The 18,582-nt window shown below is 46.5% G+C and overlaps 1 protein-coding gene across 8 annotated transcripts in view; it reads right to left on the bottom strand.

Moving 5' to 3' along the window:
- MAP4K3 (mitogen-activated protein kinase kinase kinase kinase 3) overlaps nt 1-18,582 on the bottom strand; it is a 1,209,829-nt gene that overhangs the window by 167,609 nt on the left and 1,023,638 nt on the right. For all 8 annotated transcript variants that reach the window (XM_086927230.1, XM_086927231.1, XM_086927232.1 and 5 more), the window contains one exon: nt 17,997-18,089. In XM_086927230.1, the coding sequence (XP_086783356.1) occupies nt 17,997-18,089 (93 nt within the window). The remainder of the gene's footprint in view (nt 1-17,996; nt 18,090-18,582) is intronic.

Here is an 18,582-nt window from a genome sequence, read left to right as displayed (position 1 = left end):
CGTGTCCACTGTCTCCAGATGACTCATCAAGATCTTGCGCGCTATACTGATTTCTGCTGCACTGTCCAACATTGTCAATGCCCACTCCCCGTTTTTCAACTGTATCCTCAGTATTCTCGGCATGGTTGATTACTCTAATACTGGCTACCTTCTTTTTTGAAAATTGAGATTTTTTACTCTGAGCAGGTTCCTTGTCTTTGGACTTGGTGTGCTCTCCTGGGTCTGACCGTCCTCTTCTTTCCGAATTCTGTGGAAAAGATCGAGAGGGACGTGTATCAATACTTAGATATCTATCAGGTTTTTTCAGATTATCTCTATTTCTAAGGTTATATCTTTTCTCAGAGGGCTCCCTCTGGGGAGGCTGGCGTTCTCGAGTCGGAGTTCTTTCCCTCCGTCGAGGAGACCTTCCTCTGGACTGGAAAACGTTTTCCTTGGGAGTGGATTGTTTATTTCCATCCCAGCTCTTTTTAGGAGTGTTTGAATTATTTTTAATAAATAATTTTACTAACTCTCTATATGCTTTTGTTAATTCTCCTATGTTAACTAAGAGTTCTTCTTTTGACATTTTTCCAATGTCCGGATGTGGTGTGTAGCTGGCTAGAACCGGCCACGTTGCTCCTGGTCTACCTAGTGGACCGAGCCTGGTAATGTGATCATTGTGTTTTAGGGCGCCATTAAACCAGAGCAGGTGCTCTTGAAATTTAAGTGGAATTTCAATCTCTTCGAAAGGAGAGTACTCTTCCGGAGGTTCCTCTATTTTGTAATAGTGAAACTCTTTTGTTGTAGCGTTTGCCGCTGGAAAGTTTATCCATGAATAGAATACCTCTGTCTGCCGATATTCGTGAGCCTCTATCACGAAAATTACTGTACCACCTTGTGGTGTCAGTCCGTTCTCTATAAGTTTTAACGTTATAGATTTTCTTAAGTGGACCGGGATGATAATTGCATCCGGGTCTGTCTGTAGGAGACTCGAGTCCTCCTCTATTAATAGGGTTGCCAGTCTAACTGCTTCCCTTTCTTCTTCACTGTCTGTCATTTTTTATAAATGCAGGCTTTGCAGAGTTGGTCTCCAAGGAGACAAAGATTAGGTGCACAATATTTTGGAACACTGTATCCTTCAACGTTGAATAAACCAGAGCTTTACATAGGAATCTCTTCCTACTAAGGTCGGGCGGATTTTAACCTTTCACCCACTCCAGACGTCTATTGGAGTATTTACGGGAGAAAGGGGTCTGTGTGAAATATGCACGACTGAGTTACTCTAACGTCTTGCGTTAGCTTATCGCCTTACCAAACGTTGGGCGCCATGTAGTGTAGTTCCTAGTTTCCCACTAGGCCCTGCGCATTGGAATAACAAACAGCAGTATCGACGTAGAAGTGCGGATCTTCCAGGCCTCCACTGACTATGCTAAACTTAATTGGGTGTGTTACCAACTAGCTCAGAGGTCACTGGAAACTTTCTTCTCTGCATAGGAAGTGATCAGCTTCCCTGGCACAGACAAGAAGGGATTCAGTTTTCCAACAACCGTGCAACATGACAACTTTGCTCCTCAGATCAAGAGTCAATCTCTAGGGTCGTGGGAAACAATAGACAGGTATTTCACTCAGTCAGATTAGTGCAGATTACTTTCACAATATGTAGAGAATAGAGACGGGCGTTTGTCAATAAAGGGTTAACATTTATTGAACAGTCTTTCTTCTCGTACAAGAGAAATGTATTGCCACAATTGCAAGACTTGTTATGATAAAAAGTACGTACAGTAAGATAAGTATTGCGAAATTATACTGTAAAAGCATTGATATGGTTTCTTAGCCATACAATGGTTTAAAAGTAATAAAACATATATACAGTCATATATACATTAGACTAAAATACTCAACTGGTGTTTCTAACTACGCCTACCCCAGTGTGCCTGACCTAAGCCGAACACGTGGAAGGGGTAAGTAAGTAGCTTTAAGTTAAGTTGGTTTTGCCAAGGTTTGCTTCAAGAATTCTCATCTAAGGGTTTAGTCAACACCATACCTCTGAATAGAATGATGGAGGTCTGGTATCTCCTTCAGGGGGCACTCGGTATTCCAGTCACCCGCGGGGGCAGACTAGAAACGCTGGAGCTGGATTTCTCCGCAGGAGAAAGACAGCGTCTCTCTTCAGCGCGTCGAGGAGGAGGAGGGGGACAGCGTCCGCGGGCAGCTTGGCATCTGCTGGGCTCTTCGCAGAGGGACGGCTGTTCAGCTCCTAGTTACACCACACCATCGTTCGCGCTTTAGCAGCGACGGGCAGCAGGCTGCAGCAACAGGAACGCTCATTGCTTAAGGCAACGTTGGTAATATTTATACCTGACAGGTGCCTGGTTTGACGTAAGTTTGCTGGACATAAGACGTCAATTAAAGATGTCACTAGGAAGTGATAGCTATCAGTTGCTCATTAGAGTTCCATTACTAATCAAAACACAGCAAGCAGGGATTTCCAGGTTTGCTGAGTTTTTATCTTGTTGAAGAACTCGGAGTGTTAATCTAGGAATATCAGATAGTGACTTCTGCTCTGTCATTGCACTAATTGGTTGCAAAGGAAGTGGCAGAGAACTATTCTGGAATGTGGCTCTGTTCGTGTGAGGCCAGAGATGTCTTTCTGAATATCGCACTTGAACGGTTATGCCAATATAGGGAATAAATGGATTTATAGCCGAATAGGGGCATAAGGTCGCAGTATCGATCAGGAACCTAGATAAACACGCAACAACTCCACAAACTTATCACCTAAAGGTGCTTCTCCATCAGTTATCGGTATGCCTTCTGCTGCGAACAAGACACCCAGCAAAAGATTGAAGAAAGATCCCCCTTCTCCTCCTAAACAACCTTCATCTGTATCCATGGGCCTTCTGTTGGAAGAAATCAGGGCTCTTCGCCCCTTTGTTGAGGAAACAAACTCTAAAATACAAGCTCTAACAGACAGCTGGTCACGAATTGGGGAAAGGCTTACTAATGCAGAACGGAATATTCAATCTTTCGGATCTTCTAAAAAAGTAGAAGCTTTTCATTCTCAAGGGTCATCGCTTCAGAAACAGGTCGTAAACCTAGAAAATAGAAACTGGCAAAATAATCTTCGTATTTATGGTTTGACAAAGAGTTCAGAAGGATCAGACCCCATCGCCTTCTTCAAATCTTTCCTTCCAAAACTTCTTAACTTATCAGAAGATACTCCTTTCAACATTCAACGTGCCCACAGACTGGGCCCTCCATCTGCTACTTCTTCCTCCAATATGATAAAACCAAGGGGAGTTATCTTGTACTTTTTAGAATACACAGATTTGCTCAGGGTCCTGGCGGCTGCTAGATCCATCAAACGCATTTCATGGTCAGGCAACTCATCATTGTTTTCACAGGACTATGCAAAGTCTACTGCTGACAGGCGTAACAAATTACTTGCTCTAAGACCACCCATTCGTTCTATTGGAGCCCGTTTTGGCCTTTTCCACCCACGTCTTTTTAAAGTGACCTACGATAAAAACACCACTACGTACGAAGACCCTATAAGGCTGAAAAGTTTTCTCAACTCTTGTGATGAAGAGGCTATGGACACTTCTTTGGGCATTAAGGAATTTGCTTTGTTGCTTTTCAGGTTTAGAATGTGTGCACTAACCTAATAAGTCCCTCATGTTTAGCTATTGCTGATATTGTTCATATTAAGATTTTTGTCCGACCTTAACCTCTTTTTCGCTCCCTACAGGTTTCACCTTTTTGTCATGTGATCCATTTGTTGTACCTGTTGTTTGTTCTGCAACCTTCCAGTCTTCCCTCATGTAGTCTGGACGTGCCATCCTTCCATGTGGCCTCATCCTCCCTCACCTTTCATTTGCCTAGGAGTTCTTTTTAGGTTTGTTATTCCTCCCCCTTAAAATGCTTTTCTTTATATATGCAAGTAGTTTATTTCTTCTTCTTGGTCTTTCTCTACTTCCTCGAATTGCAATACCCTTCTTTACCTACAAGATCTTTCATTTTTCCTTTTTCCTATTCTATTGAGTTTTATTGTACCTACATATTCATTGGTTTCGCACAAGTTACTACTTGTGTAACGATATATCTGTAAGAGACATTAGTTAGTGATAGATTCCTTACCTTAGAATATCCCCAGGCGTCAGACTGGATCCGGAAATTTTTGCGTAGCAGTACCCTTGCGCGCGGGAAGGCGTTGTCTGCGGCTCGCGCGTCCGTCGCCGGTCGCCGTGATGACGTCGTCGGAGTAATTAGATGCCGCCTCCGCGTGCTGACCTCAGTTCTTAGACACAGCTTTTCCGCGCCCGAAATGCAGAGCTATGCTAAAAACCAACACTGGTGCCTTGAAACTAGGGCCCTGAATGGGGATGACCTTAACCCTAGATATCGGTTCGCAGAACGGGGAGGATGGGTGGGTCGTTAAGGAATCTATCACTAACTAAGGCCTCTTACAGATATATCGTTACACAAGTAGTAACTTGTGCATCTGAAAGAGACACGTTAGTGATAGATTCCTTACCTTAGAATAGATACCCCAGCAATACCAACCCCGGTGGTGGGTCGGCGAACCAATAATCACACCAGAAAGTCCTGAGGGAAGGAACGGCCAAAGAAGCCATCCCTCCGAACTTGGCTGTCCAGGCAATAGTGTCTTGCAAACGTGTGCAGCGAGGCCCACGTAGCTGCCTGGCAAATGTCCTGCAAGGGCACTCCTCGGCCCAAGGCAGTTGTAGTCACCGTGGCCCGAGTGGAATGAGCCCTCAGCCCAACAGGGGGTTCCTTCTTAGACAAGGAGTAACACGCCTGAATACACAAGATGATCCACCGCAAGATGGTCCGCTTGTGCACCGCTTGCCCCTTCTTAGTGCCCACAAAACCAACAAAGAGTTGGTCATCCTCCCGGAACTGGCGTGTGCGATCCAGATAAAACGAGAGCGCAAGTTTTGGGTTCAGACAATGGAGCCTCTCTTCCTCTCTCGAGGGATGCGGAGGTTGAAAGAAGGTGGGCAAGGTGCTCGACTGCCCGATGTGGAAGGCTGTGACTACCTTTGGCAGGAAAAAGTGCCTTGTCCGCAACACAACCTTGTCCGGATGGACCGAAAGGAAAGGAGGTTTACAGGATAGAGCCTGGCAGAGGTGATGGCTACCAGGAAGACAGTCTTCAAAGTAAGAAGGCGAAGAGGACAGTTGTGAAGTGGCTCAAAGGAAGCGCACATCAGAAAAGTAAGAACCAAGTTCAAGTCCCACTGAGGCATCACAAAGGGCACAGGAGGGAACGTATGCGTGATGCCTTTCAAGAATCGGTTAACAATAGGGGACTTGAACAAAGAAGGTTGATCAGGCAGCCTCAAAAAGGCTGAAAGAGCAGAAAGGTAGCCCTTGATAGTGCCCAGAGCAGAGCCCTGCTGGGCAAGAGAAAGAAGAAAGAGAAGAACCTCAGAAAGAGGGGCAGAGAGAGGATCAACAGGCTTTGCTGTGCACCATGCCACAAATCTGTTCCACCTGCAGGCGTATACCGACTTTGTGGAGGGACGCCTGGCTGCCAGAATGATGTTACAGACTTCAGGAGGCAAGTCAAATGGCCTAAACTGTCGTCGCTCAATCTCCAAGCATGGAGGTGGAGACTGAACAGGTTCGGGTGGAGGAACATCCCCTGCTGCTGCGACAGAAGGTCCTCCTGAAGAGGCAGACTAACCGGGGGATCGACTGACATACTGAGTAGCTCGGGATACCAGTACTTTCGTGCCCAGTCCTGGAGCCACAAGGATGACTTGTGCCCTGTCGACCCTGATCTTTTTCAGCACTCTGGGCAGAAGTGGTATAGGCGGAAAGGCGAACAACAGACTGCAACTCCACTCGCGACGAAAAGCGTCTCCGAGCGAGTGCCGCCTTGGAAATTCCAACGCGCAGAACTGATGACATTGCGCGTTCTCTTCAGTGGCGAATAGATCGAACCAAGGCTCTCCCCACTGCAGAAAGAGACCTTGTGCCACGTCCGAGTTCAGACGCCATTTGTGATCCATCATGCACCGGCGGCTGAGTTCGTCCGCCCTGGCGTTCAGAGAACCTGCCAGGTGTTGAACCACCAGGGTCACGCCCTGATGTTCCAGCCATTGCCAGAGGCACAGAGCCTCCTGGCATGGGGTCCACGACCCCACCCCACCCTGTTTGTTGCAGTAGCACATGGCGGTGGTGTTGTCCGTGAACACCTGCACTACAATCCCCTGGACAGAAGGGAGGAATGCCTTCAGTGCTAGACGAATCGCCCGCAGCTCCAAAAGGTTGATATGGAGCCGGGACTCCGCCGGAGACCAGAGTCCTCTGATCTCCGCCTCTGCCATTTGGCCTCCCGAGCCCTGGAGTGACGCGTCCGTCACAACCATGTGCTCCGGTTGGGGAAGGGAGAGGGATCTGCCGCTGACCCAATCGCGGTCCGTGAGCCACCACTGCAGCTGTCTCGCAGTGCCCTCCGAGATCAGGACATGGTTGGACAGGTTGCTCTGATGCTGGGCCCACTGAAACTTCAGGTCCCATTGCAGAGCCCGCATCCGCCAACGGGCGTGATGCACCAGAAGGATGCAGGAAGCCATCAGCCCCAGAAGCCGCAGCATCAACCTGACCGAGACTCGGGATAAAGGCTAAAAGATTGGAAAGAGAGCCTGTATATCCCGAACCCGCTGTTCGGGTGGGTAAACCCGAAACTGCGCCGAGTCGAGAACCGCTCCGATGAAAAGGAGCTTCTGAGAGGGGCACAGGTGTGACTTCGGCACATTGATGGAGAACCCCAGCTGGTGCAAGAAGTCTGCCGTTGTCTGGAGATGGCTGACGATTGTCTGAGGCAAGCCCGCCTTCAACAACCAGTTGTCGTGGTAGGGGAAGACTGAAACCCCTAACCTGCGCAGATGGGCTGCGACCACCGCCATCACCTTCGTGAACACCCGTGGGGCGCTGGTGAGGCCAAAGGGGAGCACGGTAAACTGAAAGTGCTCGTGGCCTACCGTGAACCGTAGGTAACGCCGGTGGGCCGCCAGAGGGGATGTGGAAATAAGCGTCCTGCAAGTCCAACGCTACCATCCAGTCTCCAGGGTTTAGGGCAGCTAAGACCTGAGCCAGAGTCAGCATCTTGAACTTCTCCTTCCGGAGGAAGCCGTTGACGTTCCGTAGGTCCAAGATAGGGCGTAGGCCCCCTTTGCACTTCTTGGGTACCAGAAAGTAGTGGGAGTAGCAACCACGTCCTACTTCTGGCCCAGGAACGCGCTCGATGGCCCCCTTGGCCAAGAGGGCCGAAAATTCCTCCGGCAGAAGCTGCAAATGATCCCCCGATACGCGGTGGTGTTGCGGTGGTATGGCTTGAGGGGTCGTCTCGAAGGGGAGGGAGTAGCACCTCCGGACGATCTGCAGCACCCACCTGTCCAAGTGACAGTGCGCCAGTGAGAGTGGCGATGGCGAACCCTGCCCCCCACTGGCGTCACATGGGCCGAGAAGCACGGACGAGGAGGGTGTAGAGGCGGATGCTGCGGGGGAGGGTGTGGACTGGCCTCGCCGTTGTCCACGACCGCCTCCACGGCGATTTCCACGGCCGCCACCGCGCTGTATGTTAGCCTGCAGCGTGTGGCTGACAGCACGTGTGGGGGCGCCCCTTCCTTGGGCGCGAAAGGCACCTGTTTGCTGGTGCGGGACCGAGAGGCCCAAGGACTTGGCCTTAGCCCTGGAGTCCTTAAAGCGCTCAAGCGCATGGTCTGCCTTGTCGCCAGAAAAGGCGACGGCCATCAAACGGCATGTCCATCAATGTGTTTTGGACATCAGCCGAAAAGTTGGCGGACCTCAACCAGGCGTGGCGTCTAATCGCCACCGTCGTTGCCATCCCTCTACCTAGTGAGTCGGTGGTATCCAGCCCACACCGATAGAATATCTGGCTGCATCCCAGCCCTCCACAAGGGTTCGGCCGAGTTTGGCCCGTACCTCCAACGGACACTCTGGCACCAATTCCGTGACCGTATCCCACAGAGAGTGGGTGTAGCGGCCCAAGAGGCAAGCGGTGTTGGAAGACAGCAGTCCCAGACTAAGGGAGGAGAAGACATTTTTACCATAGATCTCGTACCTCTTGGATTCCCTGTCCGGCGGAGCCGACGGGAATGCGGTCTGGGAAGTGGACGCCTGGATGACCAGGCTCTCGGGGGTGGGGTGGGTGGACAGGAAAACTGGTTCGTCCACGGCCGGGCATTGTCGTCTGGCCACGTCCCTATCTACGGGCGAACCCGTAGCGGGCCTGGACCAAGTGCCCAAAAGAACGTCAGTCAAGGCCTTATTAAACGGCAGCAGAGGCTCTGTCGGGCATGACTGTGGTTTAAGGACCTCAGTGAGGAGGTTAGTCCTCACGGCCGCGACGGGGAGCTCAAGGCTCAAGGCCTTGGCAGCCCTCATCAACACCACACCGTATGTTGCCCCCTCCTCCGAAGCCACGGTAGGAGGCGAGACAAAACCAGTGTCTGGAGAGGTGTCCAGACCACTGGCATCCCCAAGGTCACCTGTCCGGTCCTCTAGAGGCTGACACTCTCGGGTCAGAGGGTCCTCAGACCCCTCCCAATACTCCTCATCACCCATCTCCTAAAATTCAGGGTTGTCAACCAATGGGGCTGGTTCATTGAAGTAAAACTCCCCATGCGCCGTCGAGAGCGGCGCCCAGCGGCACCGTTCCGACGTCGGAACCGGAGCGAAGGAGGCATCGGGGACGGCGCCGCCCGAGGACGGCGCCGGAGGTGACACCTGACAGACCGACGCCGGGGGGCGGGGGGTCGTAAGGTCCACCGTCGATGACCCAGATCCCGAAGCGGCTCCCGTGGGGTCCCGCGGCGCCGGGCCTGCAGGCGCCAGCAGCGTCGGGACCGTTGGGCCCTGCGGCGCGGGGCCCGAAGGCGCCGGCGGCGTCGGGACCGTGGAGCCCTGCGGCGCCGGGCCCGAAGGCGCCGGCGGCATCGGGCCCGAAGCACTCAACGGCGTCGGGGCTGAAGCCCCTGACCCACTAGGGGCCCCAGGCGGGTCCGCTGGGACCGAAGGCCCCGCGGAGCCCATCGGAGGAGAGAGGGACCTCATGGCCATGAGGAAGTGCTCTATCTCCCACGGCGTGACATCTCGCCCAGGGACCGGAGGGTGTGGGGCTGGACGCAACGCCTGCGACTCCGACGGAGCCGCGTGGGTGTGTCACCCGAACCCCCGGCCGCGTCGCGCGAGCGTCGGGGGGAGTCAGAAGAGCGATGACGCCTCTTCAACTTCTTGTGTTTCTTACCTGACGACGACTTCGACCCGGAGGAGTGGTGCCGACTCCCGGAGCTGTGGTGGCTCCGACCCCGCGACCTGTCCCTCGACCTCCCGTGGGACCGGGACCTCTCGCGGCACGGGGCCGACAGCCGGAGTTCAAGTCGCCTGCGGGACCGCTCCCGCCTGGCTTTCGAAGAGAGGGTCCGGCAGTCTGAGCAGGCCTTATCGTCGTGGTTGACGCCTAGACAAGTTAGACACAGGTGGTGAGGATCCGTGACCGACATCGTGCGGTCGCAATCCTCGCAGTGCTTGAATCCAGGCATCCCTATGGCACCGATCGGAGTCTTACGACTTCGAAAAGATGATCAAAATGATCCAAAAAGTTAGTCAAAAAGTGACTAGAAGCACTGCTTTTTCCAGATCTGCGCTTGCTGGCGCGGAAAAAAGAAGAACTGACGTCAGCACGCGGAGGTGGCGGCTAAGTACGCCGACGACGGACGCGGAGCCGCAGAGGACGCCTACCGACGCGCAAGGGTACTGCTACGCAAAAATTTCGGGATCCAGTCTGACGCCTGGGGATATTCTAAGGTAAAGAATCTATCACTAACATGTCTCTTTCAGATATATATTTTTCTGAACTTTGCTTGCATTATGGCTGTTTTATTTTATCATGCTCTTTTTATTGATATTTTATGTTTTTAAAAGTTATCACATGTAATGTCAATGGCTTGAATTCCCCTATTAAGAGGCAGCTAGTATTATCACAAGTATCCAAAATTGATGCTCATATCGTTTTATAGCAAGAAACACATCTCACAGACACTGAATCCTTAAAGCTTAAGAAAAATTGGGTTGGTGATGTTTTTTTCTCACCGGGTGACGGCAAACAAAATGGTGTTATAACTTTGGGTCATAAATCATTGCATGTTCAACTCTTTTCACAGGATACAGACAATGATGGTAGATGGTTATTTACAAATGTACTGATTGGGGATGTCCCAATCTCCTTATTTAATGTGTACCCCACTTATGCTGATGCCCCCTTTTGAACGCAAATTTACAGTTTAATTTAATTCTAGCTGGCGTCTGTAATCTAGTAATGGATCCTTTCATAGAAAGGAAATCTAAAGCATCCTTCAAAGCACACAAAGCTTTTGTACAGTCAGCAAAGAATTTACACCCTACCGATGCTTGCAGATTATGTAATCCCGCTTCGTGGGAAAATACTTTCTAATCTGCACCCCATCACACCTAGTCAAAAATTGATTATATTTTCACTTCCCACAGTACATCCAAATCCGTACTCTCAGCAGACATAGGCCCCCTTCTTATTTCTGATCATGCCCCTCTTTCTATTCAGCTAGACATTTTACCCCATTCTGATCAACCCAGGAGATGGCGCTTCAATAATTCCTTGCTTTTAGATTCTAAATGTACTGCTTCCTTTGTATCCTTTTTTTCAAGAGTACTTTCAACTTAATAACACAGATACTTTACCTTTTCATATAATCTTGGACACCTTCAAGGCCTCTGCACGAGATTTTATTATCAGTTACGTTTCCAAGAAAAGGAAGATTTCTCGGCTAGTGAATGCTGAACTTCTTTCCAAGATAAAAAGATTGGAACATTCTTATTATACCTCTAAATCAAAAGAATGTCTCGCAGATCCTATAAATGCTAAGATTAAATACAACAAAGACACAACAGATAGCCCCTCTTTAAAAAAAGGGCACAATTGTATGAGGGACAAAACACATCAGGTAAATTACTAGCTAATTACCTTAAGTCGAAACAGAACAAACTCCATATTGAATCTATAATAGATGATAGTAACAATTCTAAACACAAAGTCTCAGATATCCTACAAGAATTTGTTAAATTCTACGAACGCTTGTATACACCAGAGAATGTACACACAGAGGAGGATATATCTCTCTATCTTTCTTCCATTCACGGACAAACAAACCCCATACCGAATATAAAACTTCTGGAAACTGATATCCCACAGACAGAACTGCTCACGGCGCTCAGGTCTCTCAAGAAGGATAAAGCCCCAGGTCCAGATGGTTTTATTGTTGAACTTTATGTACATTTCGTTCAAATAATTTTTCCTAAATTACTCACTCTCATTTCTTCTTTTACTTATTTAGGAAGCTTCTCAGGAACCTTCCTGGAAGCCATGATTTGTCTTATCCCAAACTAAGGGAAAGATGTACGTTACTGTAAGAACAACAGACCCATTTCCCTAGTGAATATAGATTATAAAATTTTCTCTAAAGCCTTAGCCCTTAGAATTGAATCGCTTCTTCCTACATTACTGGGCAAGGAACAATCAGGCTTCGTCGAGGGGCGTTCTATTACTGATATCACTTGTTTATTTTATTATATAATTTCAGCTTCCGCATGCTGTTCTGGTTTGGCTTTGGGCCAAAGATCATATCTTTGATTTCCTTACTCTACTCAAAGCCTAGAGCAGCCATCTTTGCTAAGGGTCATACTTCCTCCTACTTTACTCTGAAAAGGGGAGTGAGGCAGGGATGTCCTCTTTTCCCCTTTCTTTTTAACCTAGCCCTAGAACCTTTTCTTTTCAAAATAAGACAAAATCAATCCATCACAGGCTTTGTCTCAAATTCCCTATAAATTAAATTGGTAGCCTATGCGGATGATATCCTTTTGTTTTTCTCTCAACCTCCCCTCACCCTCCTTGCTTTTTTAGAGGAAGTTCAATCCTACGCAGGGGTCTTGGGCTATAAATTAAACAGTTAAAAGTGTGAAATTATACCCCTAAACAAAGATACTTTTAAAGAAGACTTTTCGATCTCCAACTTCACTTGGAATTTGAAACAGATTTCATATATTGGTCTGTGGTTCACCCCGTCTTAAAAATGCATCAATTTCTTAAAATTTTAACAAATGTATAGAAGAATGTAATACTCTCACAACCAAATGGCATCCCTTTTTTGGTGGGGTCGTCTGGATACAAATAAATGATGTTGACTCCTATAGCCCTTTATATCATTTCAAATATTACTCTACCCATACCTGTAAGATTATTTCATAAAATCAATTCGATATTCGCATCCTTTTTGTGGTTCAATAAAAAACCCAGCATGTCTTTATTAAAACTAACAAGGCCAAATTCAGAAGGAGGCGTCAATTTCCCAAACTTCCCCAGATATCACTAAGCCTTCTTACTAAGACATTTATCTAGATGGTCACACGGTACGACTCTTGACTCCCCACTATGGGTTGATTTGGAAAGATCCTTCTTATTTCAGGAATATCTGTCTTTCACACGCAAACCACATAAGCTTTATACACCTATTATTAATCACTCATGTAAAATGTTACCCTCTACCCTTATAAAATGGATTTGTGCCCCACCTCTTCAATTTGGCATATTAGATTCATACGTACTAAAAATAAACCCATTTACTGGAAACAAAGGTATCATATGGGTACACCAATTGCTTGATAAAGATACTTTCCTTACATTTCCAAATATACGTTCTATCTTTCAGTTGCCTTCCCATGCTTTGAATACATTTTTAACCCTCTGCTTTGATATATTAGAATCTTACTCCTATTTCAAGGCCCTATCTCCTCCATCTCCGTTACCAGATCCTACATGGCCTAATTTACTTTGCAGCTCACCCAAGGCCTCTACTTTTTACCTTCATTCATCACTTCCCCCATTGGAAAGAAACAAAACAACTACAGAACTCTCTTGGGAAGCTGACCTGGATACTCATTGGACTATTCCCTTTTGGGATAAAATCTAGCTGAAAATTAGGAAATCATCCAGAGCAGTAAATGCCACCCAAAGTCTTTTTTTCATTTATAATAGACTCCTTTTATCACCGGCCTCCTTACACAAAATGCATGCTGATGTTCCCGACACTTGTTGGTCTTGCTCATCTAAACAAGCTGATTTAAAGCACTTATTGTTCACGTGCCCACAGGTATTACATTTCTGGAATCAAGTCTGGACACATAATAGATCAATTTTTCATGCCAGAGTTCCTTTGATGCCTAGTAATATTTTTCTGAGCAGCCTTGCTACTGGTTGGAATATAAAGAAAACACAATTACCATTTATTGACTTACTGCTATCATCGGCTTTCCAGCAGATAACTAAAAATTGGAAGGACGCTTCCAAACTCTGCTATTGGCTTGGTGGGACGCTGTCTGCCAAAATCAAGGACTAGACACAGCTTTTGTATTTCCTATGTCTCTCGCCAAACAAAGACTACACTTATGGTCCCCCATCACACACTTTTTAGACGATAGTGCGAAACAATCTTTTTCTCCTGCTCTGTACATGCAAGAAGTTGTTAAGCCTCCTTGATTTTAATATATTGTGTTTTATCATTATTTGATGTTTTCATATAGCCATATTTGTCTCAGCTTTAAGTTTAATATAGTTTAAGACCTCTTTTTTGATTGCAACCATTAATATGATTATATGTGTTAAGTTCAGCCATTATATCATTGATATTCTTCTCATTATATTTTCTGATGGTATAATTTGTGACACATTGATGTTTATTCTCAATACACTCATCTTTTGAAACCTAAGAAGTCTAAATCAAAAGGTTGTTTCACAAAACAATCATACCACACGATCTATGTGAGCCAACTCATATTTATTTTTTACAGAAATCTGAAATGCAGCCTTTTTTTATTACCACCAAACAAAACAATTCCTAAGACAGAACTTCATAAGGAGTTGTCAAATCCTGTTCTAGAAAGTGGCTTTCTGAAGACCTGCATGTAGGCAAGCATCAGTACTTAAACAAAGCAGGATGTTGTCAGCCTCTGGGTAAATGTTTCTACCTCAGTCTTCATTAGGCACATGGAAGGCAAATTTGTCATTCAAAATCAAGCATGTGTGTGAATCTCCTTAAACCAGTGATTCATGGCATAAATGGTGTGAGAGAAGTGTAGAAAGAAGCGCATGGCTTAAAACTGGTTAAATTACAATCTTGGGGTTGGTAAATAACAGCAGGTTTATGGATACAGTAGAAGTAATCATTTTTCATGGTTTTAATATACATTGAATGACTGTCTGAGTCTAGTTTGGGTGGTGAACCATAAAAAAAAATATGCAGAAGAGGCGTAAAAAACACTTTCTGTTGGTTAGGATCTGGTAAAACTTACTAGGGTACTGAATTTCTAACGCACTGGTAAAAAAAGTTACTTACCTGCGGTGCCAATCTTTGTAATGAATATTCTATCTACCCGTAGCTTTCTCACCTGTAAAACAAACCCATGTGTCAGACTGGATCCTGAAAATCTCCAAGCTGTTAAGTTGCTGGTAGAGGGCACTGGACCCAGTTGACTCCAGAAGTGACATCAGGTGGCGTCACCGAGGCCATAAAGCACCAGCCCTGGTGCACTGATGTGAGTTTCATTCAACTTTGTCAAAGTCTTCAAGGCGAGCGGGCAGACTGACATCGATGAAAGATTGTAGTGCCTATAAATATACCTACACACACACATATATATATATAATGGAATCTATAACCTTTCCATATAACTCAGCCATCAAACAGGGAGTGATGGGTTGGTAAGGAATCTGAAGGTAGATAAAGTATCCAACAGAAAGATTGTTACTGGAGGTAATAACATTTTATTCTGACGCATACTTATACCACAGATTTCATAACAATACCCTGCCCAGGAGGTGGGTTGATGGATGATTAGATGAGGAAACCACCAGGTGCAGCAAGTGCAGCCTTTAACAGTGTAGCCTCTTTTTGCTGGTACCTCGAAGCAGCCGGGTAGTCCTTCTTCCAAATTGGTAGAGATTTGAGTTCTTGGTACCAGGGGTGTCCTATTTATCACCAGAAAATGGCCTCAGGGTAGGATGTGGTTGGTAGACAAAGGGCTACCAGGTTCCCTCCCTTCTGAGGACCACTTCCTGGGAACATGGTGTTGGGATGCCTGGTAATAGAATGATATTGGATACAGGTATTCACCTCACTCTCAAGAGTACTGGAAAACCCGATCGTAGCATTGCCGAAAACAGACTTGCTGCGTATCCTAGATGGCTTAGAGACCCGTAGAGGAGAACGAACACTAGTGGGGCTTGGGACAGTACTTGCCAAAACAAACATACCCAAGCACTGGAAGTACATAAGGGCCCCCTCATTGGGGAATGGAGCACAAGAATGGACTGGTGTGGCAAACAACAGGAGCCCTTTTATGCTACACATGGTTGACCCCAAAATCAAGGCAGGATTTGAGGAAAGTGGTGGTCTACTATAGATTGGGCTGAAAAGGTCAAGGGGTAGGTCTGGGATGCTTAGTGGATCGTATTCAATGGGAGGTGTCATTATATCTTCTTTTATATTGTATCACTATCTACATGTGTTATCTGTTATACATGCTCTAAAACCAAATAAATGTTCCAGTATTTATAAAAATATATAAAGTAACATCAAAGGTATGCTCCCTGCAGAAAAGGCTTTTTTGCCTAGAGTCTCAAGACACTCCGTCTCCCTATCGGAGGGAGCTATCGGGATGGCACATCCAGATTGAACCCCCGAACAGGAGGCTTAGATGAGGAGGCTCTCCAATAATGGCTGTGTCTATAGGAAGGCTGGGTCATGAGTAGCTGGGCAATAATGTCAACCTACAAGTCGGTTGACTGGCCAGGGTAAAAAGGGGTTTTCCAATACCACCATAATAACTTCCTGTAGGGCCTCATTAAAAGGAAGAAGCATTTCCGACATCGCTGAAGAGGGCAAGAGAACTTCAGTAAGAACATTGCTTTTTGTCTCTGTCGTGGGCATAAAAGCTCCAAACCCTCTGCAAGTTTTAACCTGAATTTATGTAAAGACACTAACTACTTCAGGCATTGGTGGTCCAGTGGGGAAGATCATAGTCAGTTAGGGGAAAGTGTTTAAGCCACTTGCAGAAGACAACCCCTGAAACTCTAAAGGGTCCTGACCTCCCAAGGGAAGGAATTAGACAGTGACAGAATCTGCCCCAAAGATTTAGTGGAATTTGGCTCTATATACCATTAGGCCTCTGTGAGAGAGCATTTTTGGCTCAGCGTGGGACTGCAGCGGCAGTGCCAAGGAGCATTGAGTGTAAAGGAAAGAACATGGGAAGCTGCCTCGAATGAGCTCCTGGTCCTGAGAGGGCACCAGGTGGCGTTGAAGCCTTCACCAAGATGGGATTTATGGTGTTGAGGAATGCCCTTGGGTTGGGAACTCTGGGAAGCTCTGCGCTGACACTGGAGTCTTGTGCCAAAGATTCCATGAGAGACACATGCTGCCCTCGAGTTGAGTCCAGAGGAGGAGAGGCTGGGTGGAAGCAGGTCCAGCGGTGTGAAGTCAATAAGCTCCAGTTCTGAGGACGAAGGTCCTGGGGAGAAGGAGAGCGATGTGGTGACTTACCTCTGTAGCACTTTTTTGCTTTTCTGTGCTTCTTTTTCATCTTATCAGCAGAAAAGGATGAGGGTGACCAGGAACAGTGTCTGGTTAGTTTACAAACTTCGATGACCTTCTATGGCCCCCGCTCTTTTATGGCCTTAGGGTGCATGCTGAGGCAAGAGAACCACGCCCTGGAGTCCTGGTTAGACCCTAACCACCAGAGACAAACAACATGGGGGGCAGTAATGGACATCTGTCCCTCACACTCCCTACAGGGTTTAAACCCTGATTTGTTGGAAGGAGGCACAGTACTGCAAAAGTTGGTAGGAATTTGTGAGGAGAAAGCTCCTCAGGCAGAGAAGCTCCAGATCCACGTCAAAGGTGCGGAAATAAGGGAACCGAGATTGGTGCATCATGATAGGAGCTTTAGGGCATCGGTGACGTTGCCCGATGTCCCTTACAGCATCCACTGGGTGCAGCCCTCTCCTTTAAGATATTACGGATCCAGTCAAATGCCAGGGTTTGCTCTACAGGTGAGGAATCTGCAGGCAGAAGTGTCCATCAGAAATCTGGTCTTCTGAGAATGGTCTAAATGGCAATCGAGAGAAGCCTCTGGGGAGATTTTGCTCGAAGTGAGTTCTAAAGCAATCCTTTGAGGAAGAAGCCAATATTTCATGTGCCTCTTAGTTTAAGGCAAAAGACACAAGATGATAGATGGAATGCAGAGCAAATCAAACATTCAGCCCAGGTCAATGGATCTGGGTCAAATCCATCATTCTTTTGCTCACCATAACACCCCAGTTTAGACCCATCCATATGCAAATCAGTCTTGACCCTGTGCCTCATGGGAACAGTCCAGCACGAACTGCCAAACCAGGTCCTCCCTGGACCGGAAACAAGCATCCTGGGACTGGTTTTGGGGCATCACTCCATATTAGCCAGGCTAGCTTGAATCCAGTGGCACAGTGAGCCCAAGACCTAAGTCTGGTCATAACTGGCACACCTAGGGTGAGAAAGCAAAAGAGACAGATGCTTTTTAATCTAAATGGCTTCAAGCGATTTTTATTTTTTAAGTGCATACAAAAGTGGAAAGATCCAGAGAAAACTTTTTAAGGCCTTTAATTCCTTGACTCTGTGTTGGGCAGAAAAAGAGGCGCTCATGTTAAGGGTGAGGGTGGTGCCAATGATAGCCAAAACACTTAACACAATGGAACTGCTGACTACCCAAAGAGGTAAACTTGAAATTTCCAGATCCAATCTAAAAACAAAGAGTGCATTATTGCAGGAATCTGAAAGAAGAGGTAACCATTAAAAGTGAGCATTTAACAACAAGAGCAAAATACATTTTAAAAATCCACTCACCTATAGATTCTATTTGAAAATCAAATGTAAGTTCAGATGAGAGCTTTCTACTGGATTTTAACCTTCCTTGCAAATTTACTATCTTTATAGAGTCTAGGAAGAAAATGAGTTTAATACAAGTTAAGTTAGATAAAGCCAGAAAAGGGATACCAGAACTATTGGTCAGACAACTTACAATTCATACAGCACATGAACATACATGACTTTTCCAGCACAAAATGAGATACATTTTTACCAGGTATGTAAATTCTGGAACTCAATAAATCGCAAACAGAACAAAAAAGATGAGGAACAAAAAGCACACAGTTTAAGACAAATGGATTTAGAGTCTATGGAAAGGATGATACATTTTATTGGTCCAACACACTAAAAACACACCGGGATAGACAACATTTCTTTGTGACAAAAGATGGTGTCACCATCAGTATCTCGAGTCAAAGACTAAAGTGAAAAGCATATACCTTCTTTAAACGTTTCACCAAGATATAATCGCGCACAGTTGGGTGAAAGGCACTCTGAATGAATCAAATTTTAGATGCCTTTAGTTTTGACTTTGCTATCGCACTGCAGAGCTGACAAGTGCACA

The sequence above is a fragment of the Lissotriton vulgaris genome, chromosome 6 (genome assembly GCF_964263255.1).
Source record: "Lissotriton vulgaris chromosome 6, aLisVul1.2, whole genome shotgun sequence".
In the NCBI taxonomy this organism is placed as follows: domain Eukaryota; kingdom Metazoa; phylum Chordata; class Amphibia; order Caudata; family Salamandridae; genus Lissotriton; species Lissotriton vulgaris.
This window is presented reverse-complemented; position numbering and strand designations above follow the sequence as displayed.